The 13,994-nt window shown below is 44.9% G+C and overlaps 1 protein-coding gene across 3 annotated transcripts in view; it reads right to left on the bottom strand.

Moving 5' to 3' along the window:
* The window catches only part of adcy8 (adenylate cyclase 8 (brain)), a 47,131-nt gene that overhangs the window by 17,994 nt on the left and 15,143 nt on the right, over positions 1-13,994 (bottom strand). For all 3 annotated transcript variants that reach the window (XM_058067432.2, XM_058067422.2, XM_058067443.2), the window contains exons 2-7: positions 5,389-5,538; positions 4,321-4,451; positions 4,009-4,120; positions 3,515-3,642; positions 3,196-3,354; positions 2,852-3,122 (exon numbers count right to left, since the gene is read on the bottom strand). In XM_058067432.2, coding sequence (XP_057923415.2) covers positions 2,852-3,122; positions 3,196-3,354; positions 3,515-3,642; positions 4,009-4,120; positions 4,321-4,451; positions 5,389-5,538 — 951 coding nt within the window. The remainder of the gene's footprint in view (positions 1-2,851; positions 3,123-3,195; positions 3,355-3,514; positions 3,643-4,008; positions 4,121-4,320; positions 4,452-5,388; positions 5,539-13,994) is intronic.

The following is a 13,994-nucleotide window of genomic DNA, read 5'->3' as shown; positions in this document are numbered from 1 at the left end:
ATATGGCATAATGATGTGAGTACACTGCATCAACATCAAGAAACTTGCTTTTTTTATTAACATTATAATTGGGAGCTTTTAAATGAAATAAACAAACAAGAAACACAATAAATTAAAGAAAAAGACAAAAAAAAAACCAATAAAAATAAAATGGACACATTCTCTGTTTGCAAAAATCCCAATCAATCACAATGTTTGATTTTGAATCAGTGTCACTTTCTCACTTGCATGTAAACTTCCTTGATGCAGTAATTCAGAATCGGATGTTCTGTAATTTGCCCAACTTTTGTAATGAAAACATTTCTACAATTTATTTGGTCATTTTTGTGCTTGTGAACATTGAACATTGAACATTGAGCAGTTGCAGCCCCACATGAACAGCGAGTAAAAGACTTGATCAGCGCGCTTCGTCATCATCTGGGGACCAACCATATTCCGGACATTACAGACTGTCATTCAGAGGTAAAGAGGAAAGTCATGTGACCTTTCAGGACTCAACCTGACAACAAGTCAGCTTGATGGGCATCAACAAGAGCACAATGTGTCTCAACTCTGAGTGTGAAGACGAAGAGGAGACATGTTGGAAGACTTCAAGCTAACCTTGTCACCAGTCAAGGTACAAGTCGTAAAAGTCTCATTTCCTTCCAGACATTAACATCTAGAACCGTGCCATTACCCAAACCTTCACTGAGCCCTTCAAGCCATGATGTGTGTGTGTGTGTGTGTGTGCGTGTGTGTCTGTCCTTCACCTTGCATCGCACCAGCCACAGCATGACAAAGAAGCCCTCATTAAAACTTTATTTTCACTTAATTATACTTTCTCAAATGTCACTGATAACTGCTGTTAGAATCCAATTGGTGCTGCCCTGCAGTGCACGGGTACACAACACCACTCTGGTCCAAACTCCCCGAGCAGTCTATGTCAAGACAGAATGTTTGTTTTGGCTGTCAGTTGATGTGTACCTAATGAAGTGACCAATCTAAAGTAGCAGTATTTTTTGGTACATCTCTCCAGAAGATGAAGGCTTGCTTGCCAGCCTGCCAAAAGATCATCTTTGTCCTGGACAGCAGAGCAGATGGACTCGACACAACAAAACGTCTGCTGCATGTGAATGAAAATACGCCAACTGCGTGATTTGCATTAGAGGCTTCACAATTGGTGACACAATTAAACGTAGAAAGAGCGACAAGCACGCCAAATGCAGCCACTCTCCAGCTTCTTTATGACGGCGCCTCATTGTTGACACAAGAGACGTGTGTAAGTGTAGCGTGTCACGTAGAAAGTGTGCCAAAGCGTTGTCCAACCACACACCAAAAACAAGAACACACACTCACAGGCCATTCACCAACCGTTAGCCAATCAGAAGCCTGAAGACACAACAAGTAAGTATTACAGTGTACTACCAAGCAGCAAACATTCTCACACCCACCGACCAAACACACAAACTGAGGACTCAGCGTTTTCTTATGAAACGTAATAAGTGAATATGCTTCATTATGAATGGAATATTTTTGTGCATGTGGCATAGAAAACCTGTGTACCATCCTCCAGATACTATTTTTAGCTTTATTAAAGGCGTCTAGACATGCTGGGCAAGCGTTAACTGTGGCCACAAACAGGAATGATGGTGTTCTCCAGCACAGGAACGTGTCACATCTCCACGACCATCATTCCGCTTTTCACTGGTAGAATAACATAAGCTTACAAAAGAACTGATATTTGTACAGATGATGTTTACTCAGAAAGTCCTTAACCGAACAGGGCAGCGTGAAACTTCCGCTTCCTCGCTGGCCCTCTTTTGGCAGTGAGTAGGTCATGTGAGGAAACACCCACGCCGCTCTGAGGTGAAAATGCAGTGACATTGCGGTGCATCATGGCCGCCAGCAGGCACACAGTCAAGCATGAAAGAGGTAAAGACGGAGCCACTCAGCCGATCCCAGGGACTCGTGGAGCAGCTTGTCGGCAGAGAAGAGATGTAGTGGCTGTGACTCCAGCGGCCGGTGCTGGCAGGCCGCAAGGACCAGACCCTAGCTTGACTGCACTGTAATGAATATAATCAATAGCTTTCATTCTATCACTTCTATCAGACCCTCGGAGCCTCAGACCCTCGGAGCCTCAGACCCTTGGAGCACACGGGCAGGCAAAAAGGTGGCCATCCAGTGACGCTGAAAGGAAACGAGACCAACACGAATGTAGGACAGCAACCTGCAGGACACAAACCCACCAGAGTAGGAAAGGTTCTGTTGGGAGCGGCGCCGAGCGACAACATGAAAGACACTTCAGAACTCTTGTGAGGATCCTTTCATATGCAACGAAACGCTCGCACCCTGACAGGCCACCATTGTAGCACAAACAAAGGAGTCTGAAATGTTGTTCACAGGCGTGTGAAGGAGCTGCAGGCTCGCTCAGGTTAGTCAGAGTCAGCCCACACTTGGATGTCAAAGGAAGACACATCGTATCTTCAGAAGGATTCTTTATATTAGCAAAGATGTCCGTCTTCTTGGCACTGTAAAGCTGACACGGCATCGCCACGTGATGATGCCCGTGAAGCTGATTTACTGTCATGGCAAAGACAGACAAATGAGGACGCTATGAAGAGGAAGCTTCATGGCACTCAGAAGCAGAATCCAGTCACTCTCACAGACACATGGCGGCGTGTTACCATGACAACAAAAAGTCACAAGACAAAAGACAACATTCCGTCTTAACGTCACCTGCAGCCAGCTAGCTTCCGCTGGCTGTCAGACTGGACGTGTCGATAGCTTGGCCGGGTGACCCGTTAAGACGGACGCATGGGGGTGGGGTCGAGAGCACAAGCTGACATCACCTCGAGGAGGCGCGTTGACTTACGTTCTGCTTTCCCACGATGTTGTCGAAAGGAAGTTCCGGGCTCCAGGACGCCTCGTTGAAGGTGGCACTGCTGGCCCGGCGGTCTGCAGAGCTGGCCGCCTCCTTCATGATGTCCTCGGGGAGTGTGAGAAGGCTCTCCTCCGGCTGCTTGATGAGGTACGTCTCAATGTTGTGGCGGCGCAGGAAGTCATTGCGGTCCTTGCCATGGCCCTCCTCCACTTCATAGTCCCCATTCAGACAGTCCAAAGCTGCTTTGGAGATGTGGATCCGCCTAGGAGGAGGATGTAGATCACCAGAATGAGGTGAAAATGAGGTTCTGAATGTTCTGCTGGTCCTTTCCTTACCCCGGGATGCCCCCGGACTCCAGCTTGTTAGCAATGTCCACATCCCAGGACCACACGTCAAACTGCCACTTCCTCAATCCCAACACGCCACACAGCACCGAGCCCGAGTGGATTCCAATGCGCATGTCAATGTCGTGTTTCGTACGTGAGCGCACATACCTGAGGGGGCGGAGCACCAGAGCACACAAAGTTGGTCAAAAGGTAAACGATGACAATTCAAGTTCAAACAACGATGCTTGTTCTTATTGTGGTTTTGTCTTAACTTCCATCCATGGGACCATGGGACCATGAGGTGGCCGTAGTTTGACCCCCTGCCTACCTGATGGTTTTGATCATACTGAGGCCCATCTCCACACAGCAGTGGGCGTGGTCCTGCCTGGGCTCAGGTAGGCCCGAAACGCAGTAGTAACAGTCTCCTAGGATCTTTATTCGCAGACAATGATGCTCCTGCAAGAGACCATGCACACACAAGACCCTGTGATCTCTCCCAGCATGCACTGCTGCCTGCCTAACATACAAACAATGCAGACAGTTTGTTACATGTCATTTTTTACATCTTATTTGTAACGTCTTATACCTAATGTCTTATTTTTAACACTGCGTCACTGGAAGAAACAAGACGGCAGAAGGAGAGCATTTGACCCACGACGCTCTCACATTTATTTTCCTCACGAGGTCAACTCCGTCACCAGTGTGACTCTGCACTCAACTACTTTTCCTTAGCTTCACCCTGAGCGCGCCAAGCCTAGAACAGTTGCAGAAAGCCTGAGGAATGGCATTGAGACTCCACATGGGACACAAACATCTGCTCACATGTGCAAGGCGGTCAAAGCGTGCAAAGAGCTCATTCAACATTCGGACCAGCTCCTGTGCCGACAGTGTGGTGGAGAGATTTGTGAAGCCTTTGACGTCTGCGAAAAGAATGCTGGATAAAATGGGGAAATGTCACTTTTCATGTTGATCACAAGAAGCAAAATCACATTTGACAAACACTTCATAAGATGAGCAACAATGAAAGCAGCACAGTCATTGTTTTTTTGGACAGTACTAATACGTCTGCCTGTGACTGACGGCTGTCGCGTCGCTCTTTCATCCGCTGACAGGCTTCATGGCGGCAGGCCTCACCTGACATTCTCGTAGCGGTGGATGTAGATTCGATGGAACTGATGCTGGAGGTGCTCGTCCTCTACATTTGTCATGTCGTTGATCATTTCCAGAACCACAAAACGTGGCAGGACAGACAGAACCAGCCTCTCCTGTGGGGAGAATTTCAATTCAGCTGTCAGTTAGCTGTCACCACAGATACACAACGTTTGGATCTGGGAATTTCTTCTTGAGATGGTGCCCACGGGGTCCACAACATTTGGACTGCATGTGGACAAGATGAACACGAACGGGAAGAGGATAATCTGCGGCACCAGACAATCAGACCTACAACAGTTGTGATGGTCCACAAAGCCAACAAACGTTGTAGAAGCATTCTCAAAGGAATGGCAATCATCTGGTCTACACGCATGCTCATCTGTGATTGGCTCATGTTCAAGTCACACCTCCTGCCCCATTTCAACCAGGGCTGAGCTCAGCACGCTTTGAGGGTTCCAGGAAAGAAGATGCTATAAAAGCTTTCTGTGTCTTGTACACCATCCACTTTACTGCGTAAACAAACGCCACTCACGGTGTGTGTGTGTGTGTGAGAGGGAGAGACACAGCCAGCAGTGGATCAATGTGGCATCCATGTTTGTCTCCCGTCAGCAGGCTCATTGGCAGAGTTGCTAACATTGTGTACTGTCAACAGAAATCCATCAATCACTTGGTTCCCTCGTCAAACGTGCTTCATGATGCTTCACATCGCTGCTGGATGGGAGGAGCATGCGCACTGACGCAAGCGTGCGCATGTGTGGAAGGACATCTAGAGGTCACAGATGGATGAAGATACCGTGCAAACTCTGAAGTTCACCTTCTTTTTACTCTTGGATGTTTAGAACCAATGAAAGGAGATTGTCCATAATTTCATCGTAGGTCAACTTTCATCCAACATTCAAGCTAGTCAAAGTGCTTGAAGACCTTCTCTTCATTCACTGACTGATGACCATGACCAGGACAAACTGGGGCTTACGATGTTGCTCAGGGTATTTAACATGGCCACAGGAAGACTGGGGGTCCAACCTGCAGGTGAATATGAGGAGGTCTCACCTGTCTCTGGTTCTCTGTCTCCAGACGCAGCCGAGCTTCGATGCAACGCCGTGTCTCCAAGAAGGCCTGACGCTGAGCCCGGTCCGACAGGTAGCTGATGAAGATCCCAGCCGTGTTCATACACATGAACAACACGGTCTGAGCCGCCACCTGCAACACACACACACACACACACACAGTAAGTCACATGACAACAGTAGGCGTCTCAATACGAGCTAATGATGATGATGATGATGAGTTCCACTTCATCTTTTTTGCAGTATTTCAATTGGCATACTTGTTCGGTGTTCCTTAGTGCAGTCTTACATACACATACTGTATTGTGGACTACCTCAACAACTGCCCACAACATGTGAGGACCCGGTACTGCGTCAGAGACTATTCTTAGCATGTAGCCCCCACACCCCCCACTTGCTACACTTCTGACTTTTGCCACCTGTCCCCCTCCTGCCACCCATAGAAGTTCTCTGATGACTGCCATGGTTGGACTGATCCCAGATGGAGACGATGGTCATGCAGAGAACTCATTCAGGAGTTTGTGAACTGGTGCCAGCCAAATCATCTCCTGATAAATGCCATCAAAACCAAGGAACTGGTTGTGGACCTTCGTCAGTGCCTTAACCCCCCCAAATTTTCCCGTGGGGATGAATAAGGTATCTACCTACATGCCTACCATTGCCAGTGAACATCCCGGCAATGGACATTGAAGGGTGAACACCAGATGAACACCTGGGACTGACAGCACAACTGCACTTTACAAGGTCAGAGCAGATAAGGAAACTTCTAAGGAAGGGCAGCTCTGTCCTGGGATGTCCTCTGGAACAGATGGTTGGGGGGGGGGGGCAAGAAGAGGATGGCAGCCAAGCTGTCCTCCATGATGAACAAAGACTCTCACCCCCCAACACACACGTTATGTGTGTCATTTCAGGGAAGCTTTCAAAGCAATCAGAATTTCAGAAATATGGATTCATGCTGATAAGGGCATGGCCTTCAAACTTCCAGGTTATGATATGTATTACACGGGTAGTAGAAAATGTTTGCTATTGATAACATTTTAGAATGTATAATGATTGAAACAGGGCTGCACGGCGGACGAGTGGTTAGCACGCAGGCCTCACAGTTAGGAGACCTGAGTTCAATCGGCCATCTCTGTGTGGAGTTTGCATGTTCTCCCCGTGCATGCGTGGGTTTTCTCCGGGTACTCTGGTTTCCTCCCACATTCCAAAAACATGCTAGGTTAATTGGCCACTCCAAATTGTCCATAGGTATGAATGTGAGTGTGAATGGTTGTTTGTCTATATGTGCCCTGTGATTGGCTGGCAACCAGTCCAGGGTGTACCCCAGGGTGTACAATGTACAGTTTGAGTTTACATCCTAAAATAACCAGACCAAGCAGAATTCCTGAGCATTGTGAAACATTACTTGATAATATATTCCCAAATGATTGTGATAACAGCCCACGCATGCATGGGGAGAACATGCAAACTCCACACAGAGATACCCGAGGGTGGAATTGAACTCAGGACTCCTAGGTGTGAGGCCTGCGTGCTAACCGCTCGTCCACCATGCAGGCCCTTAATTTGAGAGTGAGTAAGAAAATCTATTACAGCAAATTTAATACATAAGAATAAAAACAATATTAGATCAATATCGGATCAATAGTGTTGACCCTCACTATTTTATAGATAGAAGAGTCAAAAATGATAATATGAAAGAGGTAGTCAAGAGTTTCAATAAATTGTTGGTAAATATTGGACTAAAATTGAAGGATATCAAATGTCACTGGCAAGATCCCAAATGTCTTGCCAGTGAAGGAAGGAAAGGAATTTATAGACAATCAATCCTAATGTTCCTCACTGATGTGACTAAAAAGGAAATCACAGATATTGTTAACAAATTTAAAGATAAACCATCAACTGACTATAATGGAATTGGAATGGAAACGTTAAAAAAAGTTTAAAAAAAAGAGATTGCAGAACCACTGATGTACATAAATAATCGATCATTTAGGACGGGGGAAATTTCCAAGCAAAATTAAAACTGCTAAAGTAGTACCAATTTTTAAGAATGGAGAAAAGTATCCGGAATATAAAGGGCTCAAGCCAAAATCAGTATGCGGATCAAAAAAATCCGCTGTGGCGACTCCGTAATCAGGAAAAAGCCGAAAGAAACAAACAACAATAAAGAAACAACAAGAACAAATAAAGAAAAGCATAAATTCACAAACTACTGACCAGTTTCCTTATCACCGCAACTTTCTAAAATAATTGAGACGCTATTCAATAACAGGTTGGACACATTTGGACACATAAAAATCAATTATTTGCAGGCAGCCAATTAGGATACAGAGCAAAAATGTCAACTTCCATGGGGCTAATAGAAATTAGAGAGCACCAAAGACCAGAGAACACCTTAGACCAGAGGGAGTGTGCAATTGAAATATGAGAGGCAATGAGAGGCGTTCATTTGATCGGTTAAGATGGCACTCGCCTGTGTTAAACCCTCTCATGCCTTCTGTCCTCCCTCTTTGCCACTTGTGCTGGTGGGAGGGGCGGAGGTATGGGTGCGCCGAGCTGCGCCGCGATGCTGGGCAGGTACACCACGCCTGGTATACGAAAATAGAGCCCCATGAGTGCAAATGCACCAATTGAGACATGCATGATAACGCCATTCTCAACGCTTCTCTTCATGTCCGTTCTGATGGCAAGTAGGTCACATGACACTGTGCTCTATCCTCTTTTTGAGAATAGAGGTGATGCAACATAGTGCAAAAGCCAAATTGCCAATGTTACAGCACTCAAGGGCACACACATTCCCAGGGTAGTAAGCATGGCCGACAAGTCTAGGCAGGTCTTCAACTAGTTCATCTGCCAAAGGTTGCTGAGGACACTTGTTGGCCCACAGGAGGCAACCTACTGATACATCAGTGACATGACACAGCACACACGGACTGGCCTGGACATTCCCCATATGGGAATATCTACTCGCAATGATAAAAAGTCAACATTGTCATGGAGTGCCTTGCCGCTGTTTCAGTGTGAAAAGAACACGCAAAAAGAACATTTGAGGAGTAAAAGACATCATTTGTAAGCATGCTTAGTCAGAGTGATGAAAGTCATGTGACGTTCGTTAGAGCAGGTGGTCGTTCATTGGGAGTGGGCGACCCGCCTCCACGGCAGGACTCCATCCCTCAAAAAGCAAACAGTATTTATTTCACGCATGCACGATGTGTGGGAGTATCAGATTAGACGGTAGTTTCAAGACACGCACACACAGTGAGGCAACACAACCCCATCCCACCCCACCCCCCCGGGTGCATCACGCCATGCTACTCTGTGTTATTGTGAATCTCTCCCAGGACGCCATCAGCGCTGATTCAATTCATTCGCTTGCCCCTGAAGGCCTCAGCCCCTCCCACGGAGACCAAAATGAAAAAGTCCACAAGCTGCGGCAGCTGCGACGGCATGTTGTTGTGGAACACACGGCACACGGAGTGTACTCATTAAAGGCAAACGCCACTGATGTGGATGTTTTTAACAAGGACTCATTAGGAGCGGGAACATGTTACATGGATAACAAGCTGCCAGGTTAATAATAGTCACAGTGATCACATGTGACACACACACACACACACCAGCCACAGCCTTGTCCTCTGTTGTGCTTGTGACCTGCAAGTGGCCTCCTATTTTAAGGTCACATGGCAGCGAAGGAGAGTTGACCAGCCACAACATCACAAAGATCAGATTTGACTTCATCGCCATGGCAATGCACACATTACTCAGTCATCATTTGTGCAATTGACACAAACATAACTGTTAGGTTGTGAAGAAAATCCATGGTGCTAACACGGCTATGTATCGTAGCTATACATGAATTCACATCCATCTACGTATAGACACTGTCAGAGAAAAGTCAACAGATGGGCCAAAATAGGTTCATTCTTCCAGAATCCAGTGGCAAACCCGTGGGTCAAGTCAAGTCAAGTTTATTTATATAGCCCTTAATCACAAAAGAGCCTCAAAGGGCTTAACAAGCAGGCAACAGTAGAAGACAGACAATAGACGACAGACGACATCCCCTGATCTGAACCCCCATCAGGGCAAGGAAAAACTCAAAAACCCATTAGGGAAAAAGAAACCTTGAGAAGGGACCGCAGATGGGGGAATCCCCCTTCTAGGATGACCAGGCTGCAATGGATGTGGAGAGGTTTACATGTGACAGTTAAATAAAAACATAGAGTATAATAGTCCAGGTCCAAGATGTGATGCCATTAGGACAGTTGGGCAGCCGTGGGTCTTGAGATGATCACTATCCCTCTGCTGGGTCTCATATGCTCTGAAAGTGTAGCACTGGTAAACGTGATACTGGTGATACGGGTGATACGGGTGATACTGGTGACACTGGTGATACTGGTAAATGTGACATTGCCAGTATCCACACAGGTCTGATGTGAGAGCACGGAAAGTATAGTCACTTCGAGCCCGGTATGAAAAATCATGAAGAGTCGTAACACATTCGTTTACAGCACAGCAACATGCAAATGAGTGTTCAATAAGGATAGTATGGATATTGGAACAAAACTAAAAGTCTTTCACTGACGTCAGAGTTGTGCAGGATGCTTCTGCTGCAGTCCTTACTACTCAAAGGTAAACAAGAAGAGAAGAAAAAGAATGGATGATGTCGCCAGCCAATCCCAGGGCACATATAGACAAACAACCATTCACACTCACATTCATACCTATGGACAATTTGAAGTGGCCAATGAAGCTCGCATGTTTCTGGAATGTGGGAGGAAACCGGAGTACCCGGAGAAAACAGTCAGTCAAATAATAATGAACGTATAACCTTTACATTGAATATTATTTCTTGCATTCTGGCTATCTCTGCCAAAATAAATCTGCTCAATAAATTCCAATGACGTACTGTTCTAGACAATAATATGTATAGTTATGCTAAATAAAGCATTTTCCACATGTAGCTTGCATAAAATCCTAGTCATAATTTTATGTTAGTGTTTTTTTTGCAGTGCAGTCTGAAGGAGCAAAGAAAATAAATAAAAGCGCTGAGAGATCTCATTAGAGCTGTGAGGCCTCCGTCCAAAAGGCAAGATAGGTAGCAAGCCAAACACACATGAATATTTCAGCGCTATCAGTAACCTTCCAGAACAGAGAGCGGCCTGAAGGAGACTTTAATCTCGTCATCTTCCTTGCATTCAGCTCATACACCAGGGGAAGGGAACCCATGGCAAACTGTAGACATTTATTTTTTCGCTGATATTTTCAAGTAAACCGTTACAGAAATCACAGTGTGAAAAATAACAAAAATTCAAAATCTAGAACTTTTTTAAGCACTTTAATGTATCCAGCCAAAATGTACAAAGAAAATATATTTCAAATATGTGGCTTTCGTGGCTCTCTTAGCCAAGAAGGTTCCCAGCACTGTCTTACAAGACCTTTTGGCAACAGTTCTTTGTCTTTGCGTCATCATTACAACTTCTTACAAGTCAGGATTTCTGCAGTTTAGCCCCACATGTTTCATCAGATTGGATGGACAGGGCTTGGACTCCTGTCAATCAATGAGGCTGACGGATGAACTTTGACCTGAGGGACTGTTGCAGTCCAGCTGAGGAATTGTTGGACATTGTTGACATTGAATTGTTGAAAAAGTGGGCCCAGTTGATTTGGAGACAAAGAATGTAAGCAAACATCTAGGGGGTCCCTAGACCATAAAATGAGCTTTTATGATTCCATTACATTTCATAAATGTAACAAATTACGTATAATAAACACCTAGTTTACAATTTTTTAAAGTGTGTGTACGTTTTAGACCCACTGATTGTTGTGGGAAACAGCTCTGAGCAACCCCACTCCCTGTATGCACACTCTATAATGCTACACAGACAAGTGCTTTTGTTCCATGACTTACCCAAAATAAACACAGTTAGGACGCTCCCCCCAGCTCAGGAGGTGTCAGGGTCTGAGCAGGGAACACAGGAGGAGGGCGAGCGACACAAAACAAATGGAGAAACAAGAATCTAATCACAGACTGACCTGTGTCACTGAAGACGTATAGTGGCCCGTTGACAGATTGAAATGCACTTCTTCTGCTGGGAGGGGATCAGGAACTCCAACCACTTGTGCCTGATGGGGGGGTCTTTAGGAATTTTAAACAAATGTAGCTTTCCCTTAAACACTTCCTGGGAGACTTTGCTAACACCGTAAACCTCCAGGTTTAAAACGCCCTCTGAAACCGAGCGGTTAGAGCAGGGGTGGGCAAACTACGGTCCAGAGGCCACATCTGGCCCGGCATGTGTTTAAATACAGCCCGGCCCGCCTGTTCTTTCCAAAGTATTTCATTGAAACATCCAACCTGGCATCATGGCTTGACTCAACCTTTTGATGGCTTAGGTGGCTTTTTTTTAATCAATTTGGTTATTTAATGTGGTCTGCTGTTTACAAAGTGCTCCTGAAAAAGGGACACAAACACATGTAGCAGGTTGCATGACACTTTTACAGATACAATCATTCCTGGTGGACTGTTAGAATTATATGTGGAAAATATATAGTCTGGCCCCCCATTAATTTTGGTAAATCAATGCGGCCCGCGGGTTTGCCCACCCCTGTTTAGAGCCATCATAAACGTCTTTCAGGGCTCACTTCCAAATGGTCTGAAACTTTGGCATCATTTAACACCAGAATCCAACATTCTAACTACATTTATAGGTCAGAAAGGGGAAAGCATCATAGGTCCCCTTTAACACCAGAATCCAACATTCTAACTACATTTATAGGTCAGAAAGGGGAAAGCATCATAGGTCCACTTTAACACCAGAATCCAACATTCTAACTACATTTATAGGTCAGAAAGGGGAAAGCATCATAGGTCCACTTTAACACCAGAATCCAACATTCTAACTACATTTATAGGTCAGAATGGGGAAAGCATCATAGGTCCACTTTAACACCAGAATCCAACATTCTAACTACATTTATAGGTCAGAAAAGTGGAAAAAGCATCTTAGGTCCCCTTTAACTTAACCATTCATTCATCACAGATCTATTTTCACAAGCGTAGACTTGCACAAAACATTTCCATATATGTTGTTTGTGTTAGTGAGTGTGCTACATGCTGTACCCAACTAAAAATGTTAGCATTGAAACTATTACACCCTGTCTGTACAAAATAACACATTAAAAGGCACAAGACAGTCAAAAGTGATGATTTTAAGTATAGCAAAACATGCTGGGAAAAGCGTAATCATCCCGTTCCACAGCTGCACATCCCACAGACTGTGATGTTTTTGCGTGGATATAGAATACTGTTAAAACGGTCTGTTCTTTTAATGTATTCCAACAGTATATGTTGACCATAAACGGCTTTTAACATGCAGTCATATGTGTTGGATCTAGAGACTAGATTAGAGACTAGACAGTCCAAAGTTTCTCAAGAAAAGAGGTTACATCAAGACGCCTCTCAATGGTAAGTAGCTTCAGCATTATAGCACTTATAACCATTGTTAATTTGCAATTATATATATTAAACTATGCATTTGAAATCTGATTTGATTTTTTATTCTTGTAAAATAGTATGTGCATTGTTGCCTGTGAGTCCAGACTTGAGGGACCCCCTATATTTTGGGGCTACTGTTTCCCTACTTCGACACGTCCATGATTCCTTTAAGGAGTTCTTTTGATGGTGTGCACTATGCATTGCTGCATACAAACATGTGAGAGGAGCAGCTGGCAGAGTGAGCCCTCCCGCTGCCAGCACTAGTCTTTGCGGAATCCACACTAGCGTGCCAGCAGTGGCGGCTGCGTCCAGCACGTTGCAGGGCGGTAGGGGGTTGTGGGCGTGGCTGTGATTTTAATTCTGCTTGGCACGCTGGGATTGGGAATGCTGACGACATGAAGATGTTCCATCCGCCACGATATTACCTTTTATATCCCAGTTGACAAGATGAAAACATTGTGACAGTAAAGAGTCGCTGATGTTGGCAGAATATTTGGAATGCACCCAAGTAAAAACAACACACACACGCAGGACTCCATGACAGATGTTAATGACGGTTGGCCTTGGCTTTGGTGCTACCAAGAGGGTGTCTAAAGTGCGGCCAGGGGGCCTGAGGCACATTTGTTTGTAAGCCTAGAAAACATTGTGACTTTTTCTAGGTCACAACATGAAAAAGAAGGTTTAGGACCCCACTAAAAAGAGAAAAAAAAGGGTTAAGAAGCTTGCATAGCATAGCACGCATATGTTCACCTACAGTACTTAATACACGTATGACAGCATCAGCTGCAATAGTTCATATGACATGTAATCTTTGTTATGTATGAGTTTTACAAAAAAGCAGTTCCATGACACAATATTGTTGATATCAACTTATAATTAATTGCACTAAAGCGTTGTTTACTGCGGTTAATTGCTTCCAGACCTGACCGTGATAAGTGAATTTTGACGATGGATGACTTATGAATGTAATATTTTTATAGTTTGTGACCTTCTAAATTAAATGTTTATCATTAGAGCCCCCCACAAGTGAAATAACACCCCTGTAGTCTCCTTTACACGTACATATATTAGGATAACAGAACATAAGACATATTGGA

The sequence above is a fragment of the Doryrhamphus excisus genome, linkage group LG11 (genome assembly GCF_037039965.1).
Source record: "Doryrhamphus excisus strain RoL-2023G ecotype Guam linkage group LG11, RoL_Dexc_Guam_v1.1, whole genome shotgun sequence".
Classification (NCBI taxonomy): Eukaryota; Metazoa; Chordata; class Actinopteri; order Syngnathiformes; family Syngnathidae; genus Doryrhamphus; species Doryrhamphus excisus.
This window is presented reverse-complemented; position numbering and strand designations above follow the sequence as displayed.